General features: G+C 40.2%; 1 protein-coding gene across 1 annotated transcript in view; it reads left to right on the forward strand.

Moving 5' to 3' along the window:
• LOC106816129 (bromodomain adjacent to zinc finger domain protein 1A-like) overlaps window positions 1-8,508 on the forward strand; it is a 30,104-nt gene that overhangs the window by 3,101 nt on the left and 18,495 nt on the right. Inside the window, exons 3-17 of the mRNA XM_014820686.1 lie at window positions 1,498-1,590; window positions 1,823-1,933; window positions 2,128-2,215; window positions 2,473-2,593; window positions 2,822-2,905; window positions 3,428-3,579; window positions 3,751-3,846; window positions 4,328-4,466; window positions 4,726-4,863; window positions 5,143-5,232; window positions 5,518-5,620; window positions 6,559-6,680; window positions 7,091-7,256; window positions 7,495-7,602; window positions 7,876-8,029. Coding sequence (XP_014676172.1) covers window positions 1,498-1,590; window positions 1,823-1,933; window positions 2,128-2,215; window positions 2,473-2,593; window positions 2,822-2,905; window positions 3,428-3,579; window positions 3,751-3,846; window positions 4,328-4,466; window positions 4,726-4,863; window positions 5,143-5,232; window positions 5,518-5,620; window positions 6,559-6,680; window positions 7,091-7,256; window positions 7,495-7,602; window positions 7,876-8,029 — 1,765 coding nt within the window. The remainder of the gene's footprint in view (window positions 1-1,497; window positions 1,591-1,822; window positions 1,934-2,127; window positions 2,216-2,472; window positions 2,594-2,821; window positions 2,906-3,427; window positions 3,580-3,750; window positions 3,847-4,327; window positions 4,467-4,725; window positions 4,864-5,142; window positions 5,233-5,517; window positions 5,621-6,558; window positions 6,681-7,090; window positions 7,257-7,494; window positions 7,603-7,875; window positions 8,030-8,508) is intronic.

Raw genomic sequence — 8,508 nt, forward strand, 5'->3', positions numbered from 1 at the left:
ATTTGATTAAGTCTCATGTTTTTAATCTTGAAGTGGCTGCAAGATACCACTGCTATGGACTCAGGAATATTAATGTACTAAGTAACATGTACTAAGTGTACTAAGTGTACTAAGTAACATGTACTAAGTGTACTAAGTAACATGTACTAAGTAACATGTACTAAGTCCTTAAATGCTTGGTTGTCAGTTGATGGCATTTTGCTCGAAAATATGGTGGTTTTGTCATCCTCGATACAAGCTAAACATACCCATTGTATATGGTATGATCGAGTTATCAAAGGTCATGCAGTATTAGCTTTAAAAATAGGATCTGTGGGCAACAGTCTCGCCTGTTACGCTTGATATATTGATAAGAAAGGGCTGAAATCTATAGGCTTGTTGCCGTGTTTACCCCTAAAATGCGTATTGTCTGCTGAATACAGTAGCTTGCATATAAATAGTGCCTTTTTTGAAGTCATGTTGCTCCAAATATTTCACAGACAAGGGGAGTTGGGAGCTATTGAAAGATTGGTACTTATGATATTATAGCAGCTTTGTCTATTCTTTAATAAATGATGTGATCAGAATAACAATAGTCATAGGAATGTTTCAAGGTAAAACAGAGGAAGAACATCTCTTCACGGATATATAGTAAAGGATGTAATGTGTTTATATTTTGTGGGCTCACATGGCTTACGTTCAAATTTCACCACTTGTGACGGTGGAGGTTACCACAATCTGGCCTGCATGCATGCAGCTGAGCAAATTATCTACCGATGGCAAATAACCAAGGATAACAAGCATCCAGAGTGCCAAGCATTGGCAACCATTTTGTGGTAACTCTCCCCAGGCCAGCCGCCCTGCACTAGCAGCGAGAGCAAGCGTGCATGTACATTGGCAGCTGTCACTTCATGGATGCCTGCTTGCCTGCTGCACGGGTGTGCTAGGCTCATCCAGCATGACTAACACCTAGTTTCCCGCAACCATTGATTGCTAGCTTGTCACTCTAGGAAAACTACACGAATTACTCATCAGGTGGAGCTACCTGCTTTTTGGTTCAATAACCTGCTCACAGATAAACCTGTGTTCAAGAAGTCAAACTGGTTAACTTGCATTGCTATAGTTACCAGCTGGGATATTTATGACGTGCTCCTATGTGGAATCGGCAGGGTTGCATTGACTAATACTGCGTCCACACATTTAGATACACGTGAACAGTGATGACATAGCAAAATCCTACAACTCCACTGCCTTCAGTGTCCCCTTAAATAGCAAAAAAGGCGATCACCTAATAAAACGTATTGTACTTGTAGTGTTTGATTTAATACATAAAATTAGTGGCAGAAAGTATTGATGTAATGGAATAAAGTGTTTTAGAGTATACTAATGTAATAACAGCACGAACACATGCATAGATCTACACATGTGTCCATGATAAGAAAGAATTATAAAGTATGTATGTTTATGATATTATAATTATTGTTGATGTGCACATAATGCATGTTTATTTGGTTACAGACTGACTTGCCAAGTACTCAACGTTTACCAATCTTCATTGGATGCATCAGGAATAAACGGACATGAAAATGATCATATGAACACGTCTGGCAGGTAGGTTCTGATGGATTACAATTCACAAAGTAAATCTTGTGTCTTTAGTGCCATTATAATATTGAACTGATGGTGGAAAGCGAATTTTTGTCATGATAAGCATTACTTACCTGTAACCTGTTCTGTTCACTGTATAATTGTTATGTAATTGTGATTTTCAATTATAATATGTGAAATCATGATTGTGCAATTTTAAAACTTAAAATAAATGATGTACACATTTATGTTGTAGCTCTGAAGAAGGTGCCAAAAGCTTTGGAGCTAGCCCTGAATCATATACATACTGTGTACAGGAGATCGGCACTGATGACAACCCCTTTACCATTGATGCGTTGAATATCTCGTAAGTGTTTTTTGTTGTCTATCTTGTTGAATCTTCGGTCTGCTCATGAGGTCGTATTGTAAAGGGCCATAGGCATTGTTAGCATTTTGACTCGGTGACTGTTTGGTATAATTTCACGCTATTACATGTTACACTTATGTCTGTATTTGATGAATTTGCAAATATTTACTTTAAAAGTAATTATGGTCTTGCAGACGAAAGAAAGGGGTGTTAACAAGAGACAAGAACAAACTTTACCTCAAACTGCACTGTAGACCAGACAACGGTCTATGGAAAGTTAAGGTATTCTTGCAAAACACGTGTAGTTTGTATTCAATTGCTTGTTTGCATATATTTGTGTATAGTTGCCTGAATTCATATCATCTTGTCATTGCTACCAAATATAGTGTTCATGGCTGTCATTTTGGCATTTCTTTATGTGAACATAGATGGCTATAGTTTAGTGATTTATTTTTCACGATTTGGTGACAAAATAGATTGTATCTTTGCAGTTGCCAAATGCTTATCTTTGAAATGCATGTGCTATTGCTGTTTTCCAGCCAAAATTCGTTGAGAAGTTCAGATTAGCAGAGATGACATTTGCATCAGTTTTCTGTGGAGCACCGCCAAAATTTAGCCTTTCGCCAGCAAAGAGGGTAGTGGGTCAACACCAGTCTAATGGTAAGAAGGGCGAGCGATAGTGCATGGCTGGGGTTGTTTTGGAACATGGGTTGTTGCATTGAATTACAGGAATTCTTGTGACTGTAACAGATGAGATAATATAGAGACAGTAGTAAGAGATAAGATTAATTACTTCTTACCATCTAGTCAGATCAGCCACACCTGTCATATATATATATATACACACTCCTGTAGCTTTTGTAGTGTGTAACTTTGATTTTTTTCCAGCTGTGCCAGGAGTCTCTTCAAATCGAAGCAAGGCTATGGATGCTAAAAGGAGAGAAGAGCAGAGGCTTGAAATTGAGCAGATAGGTAAGCGTAAGACTTTAAACTGATAATATTCAACACAAGACTAGATAGGAATGAAAAGTCTTCCAAGTTTAATGTCGAAAACAAAAGCCATGTTAAGATCGTGAGGTAGATGTATTTGTATTTTCTGTACAATAGCAGATGGTCAAGTTTTGTGAATATACTAATAACTGAAGCTATATTTGCACAGAAGCTGGCTTGCTGATATGTGATCATAGTTGCATCTATCAGGTTATATTTACCAACTGAATGGATTTTGCAGCATGCAGTCAAACAGCAATATATCTGTACCATATATGTATTTTACTGTAGTTATTGTTATAGTGTATGTGCCCGTGTAGTTACATTAGTTCTCTTAGTCAAGAGAATGGCTATGGAAATAGAGACCATTAATTTGTTTCGTTTCGATATAATCTGTGTGAGACCCTGTTGTTTTGAAACACAGGGAACTAACAGGGAGAATGTTCACCAAATTTAACAATATTGGTTTATTGTGAAAACAGATTTCCTTGATTTGATCTGCAGCTAGAAAACAAGATCAGGAACAGCTAGAGAAAGAGCGAATACAAATGATAAGGGATGCTATGAAGCTGAAACAAAAACTGGCAGAGGAGAAGGAATTCCAGAGAGAGAAGAGAAGGCAGGAGATGGAGTTAGATAGGCAGAAGAAAAAAGAGGTAACTGGCAGCAATCAAATTGACAATTTTTATTATATTTGAATAACGGAGTTATGAATTATCCACATAGCAAACATGCGGACTACAGAACTGCATAGGCTTTTACATGAAGTAATGATGAAGTAAAAAGGAAGTAAGAACCTAATTGGCATCGAAAAATGTTTATGGTAGGAGAGAGATAATCAACGAGAGCAAAAACGTTTGAAGGCGGAGTACATGAAGGAGTGGAGCAAACCCAGAGATGATCTCTGTTGCAATGACCTTAAGGTGAGTAGATTTAACACACAAGTCGCCATCCAAACTTTCAGTTAAGTTAAAGTGGAGATAATCTTGGGGTGGAAACATTAAATAAAGCTATCACAACATTTAAGATTGGTGAAATTCGTTTATAAGTAGCTTCATTGACTCGATTTTCATATTGGTCTGCTGACATAATATGCCTCTTATAATTTAATGTGATGTGTGTGCAAATAGTCCGATTGCCTTTAATTAGTCAAAATTGCTTTTTTATTTAATGTCTCCCTCACACGAATTTCACATGAAATAATTATTTGATTAAGCAATATTGATTACCTACATGTGCCGGAAGTTGCAAGTAAAATCAGCCTTTTAATTATATCGTGATATTCCTATTTTAAAACTATACTATTGTACGATTAAGAATGATATTTACTGTAAATATGTCACTGCAAAAAAAGGTCTTACAGGAAGTTGTAGATTTTGCCTGACGATAAATTACATTGCACAGGATCTTCCACAACCAACGGAAATCCAAACTGTTGTGTCCAGTAGTTTGTTTGGAGATATCGTGGCTGTGTTGGAGTTTCTACAGGCATTCGGTTCAATCTACCATGTCAGCGATGTGTTTCCCGATGGAATTTCTTTTAGTGAGTATTTATTTAGATTGTGAAGAATTTTAGGTATTCCACCTAATATTTGGTGGGTGGGATGAGGCGGATGGGATGGGATGGGATGGGATGGGATGCAGCAGATGGAATGGGAATGATGAGTGGAATGAGATGTAGCAGGCTTTTCACGGGTCCGATCGGCCCAAGCCCCGTAAACAACCCCGTCTCTGGTGTCCACTGGGCTTTTTTTCCGGCCCCCGTCAAATTTTGTGTTTGGAGTTTACGTGTTCGTTTGCAGGCATGTTGGAGCAGGGACTCGCAGACAGGGATCCGCAGGGCTTTTTTGGTGACCTGCTGCAGTTCCTGCTCAGTGCAATCTTCATCGAACAGGAGGAGGAGTGGCAGAGTGCAGGTGCCGAAAAGTCGTCGCAGGCAGGTAAGCCATTCTCGATATGCTAACGAAGCACCGAACAGGGCTAATAAATAAATAATAACAAATAATCAATAAGTGTAATACTGTGTCGGCTAATGTTTCACAATCAGAACGTTTCATTGAAAAGTTTGAGGTTTGAGTCCTGCCTCGGTCATTGCTGTCATGTTCTTAATGAGCTAGGCACATGTTTTCCTCCATCTTACGGGATGTGCTAGGGACTGACCGATTTGCATTGCTCCATTTTACTGATATTTTATTTGTTTTTTTTGTCGTTTACTGCAGTGGACATGTCTGAATCCTACGGCAATGGTGATGTAGAGGCAGCCATCAATGAAGCAACCATGGCTGCAGCGTGGTCCCGTCAGTTCCACGGTAAGCGGCGTGCAAGTGCTCCCCTACAATTATATCAGAAATAATCTACTCCTCTAATCTCCCAGTAATCTTTATTAATCTCCTTCAGAAGGCATTGGTTGGCAGTTTTTTGACATATAATACCATTCTCTCATTTTATAATTCAGAATAGTATAACTCAATAAATAAACTAGTTAATTAAATGCATATTTTAAAACGTTTTATCATAGCATTTTTTATTTTAGCGATTGATGCAATCAGCGTAATTGTGTTTGCGTGGTATCATTCTGTTGTGAATTCGTGCAGGAGCGAAGCTTGGCAGTCTAACGATGGACACCTACACGGTGACAGAGGTGCTACGTCTACATCTAATGGCGGCTGGTGCTCGCCAGACACAGAGCATCACCAGGTAAACTGTGTTCACACTGTTCGTTTGACACCATGTTTCGTGGAATATACCATGGAATATTAATCAGCAGTTTCGTATTGCTAATGAAAGCAATCTGGGGCAACCTGTACGGGTTTTTTTGTGGAATACCAGCAGCAGCAGCATTTGGTTGATGGGCATAATGTAAGCTTTATGGTTGGTTCTGTTGCGGAATAGCAGCAGCATGATGCTAATGAGCACACTAGGTCATTAGCTGTAATCTGTACGGTTTTCATCGCCGAAGAACAGCGCAGCATCATTTTGTTAGTGAGCACAGTGTAACCTCATCTTTTCATTTTGGAATATCAACAGCGTAATTTTGCTAATGTGGGTAGTATGTTTTACACTGTGTGCATCGTGAATGTTTTTACTATATTGTTCGTGGTTTGGTATGCAGGGCACGAAATTGAGATTTTTTTGCACCGGCCCAGAGGGCTGGTAACAGCAATTTTTTACCAACCCTCACCATAATTTACCAGCCCTCACAAATTTTGTTTGTAAAATCAATGTCATGTTTCACGCTTGCATTCTCGATTTAAAATGTGTAAAATGTTCATAAATTATGGCATGATATCATGATATCATGATATCATTCAAGTAAAATAGTAAATATGCTATTTGCTCATTAATGCTATAAATAAAAATGTAGGTACTCGCTAACATGGCTGATACCACTGGCTCGGAGGGCCGGTGTTTTGCCAATGTTACTGGCCCACCAAATAATTTGCCGGCATATGCCGGTGGGCCGGTGTTAATTTCACGCCCTGGGTATGACAAGTAATGCTGGGTGTGCTAAGGGTTGACTGACGAGTGTTGTACACAATATGTATTTATCTAGCTATGCTGCGATGGTATCTAACATAGTTATGGTCAGAGCTAATATTACCACATCTCAAGGCTAAATGATTTTGTTTGACCAGGTACCAGTTTCAGCAGAGGTGCGGTTACTGCCCCAAAGATGACCCTGGGCTGGAATTTAAGATGGCTGAACCGGGCATAATGGAGGCATTAAGTACCGGGAGTGTTTTTGACCTGTCAGCTTGTAAGTACTATTCTTTTTGGTCACATCATGTAATGCTAGTCTTTGATTCTCTACCTTTATAGTAACATCTGGTTAATAAGAGAAAGCTTATAGCTGACTGTATAACCCTAAATTAGTTGCATAAGAATTCCTGCTAAATAATCCTGCACAGAAAAGGGTTCACATTGTTTCAACTGTGTAACTGCTGCTTACATGTTTACACATTGTTGCAACTGTTTATATGCTATTTCAGTTTTATATATGTTGTTTCATCTGTTGTTTTAGCAATTTATCTGTCGTCTTAGCTGCTTTAATGTTCTCTCACCCTTTTACATATTGTCTCACCTGTTTACATGTTGTTTCCGCCGTACATGTGTACATGTTGGTTCATTTATGTACATGTTATCTCAGCTGTTTATGTTGTGTTTCAGCTGATCGACTGAAGATTCTTCATGTGCTCATCGGTCAGTTGCTCACCTACACGGCCATTAGGGATGTGATAGAGGACAACATGGAGAAGCTGAGGCAGTTAAAGTACGAGCTGAGACACCTACAATGGGCTGAGCAACGTAAGGAGAAGGAAGAACAGCAAGCCAGGTATGGTAGTGATGTATCAGAAGGATAGCTAGTACATACTTTTATGCTGTGTATGGATGTTAGGGTTGTGACTAAATGAGTGATGAATTCACCACTGATTAATAGTAGACAAAATTTGAGGGTAAATTGAGTAAGGATTTCTACGTGTGTAAATTATATAGAAATTAAAACACGAGTTCCCTTGCCGGATAGAGACTGTCCTATACTAGTTTATATATTCCAAATGAAATAATTTCAGATTTCACAAGAAAAGGGAAGAAAAAAGGAAAGAGAGAGAAAAGCTGGAAGAGCTTAGGGCCAAGAAGCTGAAGACAAGAGAAGATCAGCTTAAATCTGAGGAGACTGTGTAGGTCTCATTTTGCAGCTCTTGTTTATGAATCACATTCGTCATTATAATCTACAATACTTGGAATTTCTCAACTGAATTTTTGCCACTCGTCTCCAGTTTCCCCGAAAAGAAATCGTAACGAGAATTTACCTATTGAATTCACAGATATGTTAACACATTATCTCTACCCCACTTAGCCTCAGCAGTGTGGGATCAAGCGAGTTCAAAAACCACATGTTATTTTCTATATCTGTATTCTCGATTCGCCAACGTGTGTGTTTGTGGGTTTAGGAGTGTGGGGTCAAGTGAGGTCAACAGCGAGATCGAGCTGTCGGACGACGACGAAGACGACAATGGCGGCGATCGACCGTCCACTCGCCGTTCAGAGAAACAAGAGGAGGCGTTGATAGAAAAGCTAGTGCAGCGATCTGCTTACAATAACGAGGTATGCTGATGTGTCTCCCTACTGGCATGGATGCGTGCATGCTTTCCTGTATGTAAATGCTTGCATGCCGATGCTACTGTTCCCGCCACCACCACTGCCACCTCCAGGACCACTACGACCGCCATTGTCTCTAGCACTTACCAACCACAACCACCACCTCCTCTACCACTACCACCACCCTACCAATGCCGCCACCCCTGCCGCCACCACCCCACCGATGCCGCTACCACCCCACCAATGCCGCCACCCCTGCCACCACCACTACCACCACCCCACCAATACCACGACCACGACCACCACCACCACCACCAACGACAACACCACCACCACCACCAACGACAACACCACCACTAGCACCATTGCCACTACTACTACCACCACTAGCACCACCACGACCACCAGCACCGCCACCACCGCCTCCTCCGCCGCCGCCAACACCAACATCAACACCAACACCACGACCATCGGCACCGCCACCA

The sequence above is a fragment of the Priapulus caudatus genome, unplaced genomic scaffold, assembly GCF_000485595.1.
Source record: "Priapulus caudatus unplaced genomic scaffold, Priapulus_caudatus-5.0.1 Scaffold1293, whole genome shotgun sequence".
NCBI lineage: Eukaryota > Metazoa > Priapulida > Priapulimorpha > Priapulimorphida > Priapulidae > Priapulus > Priapulus caudatus.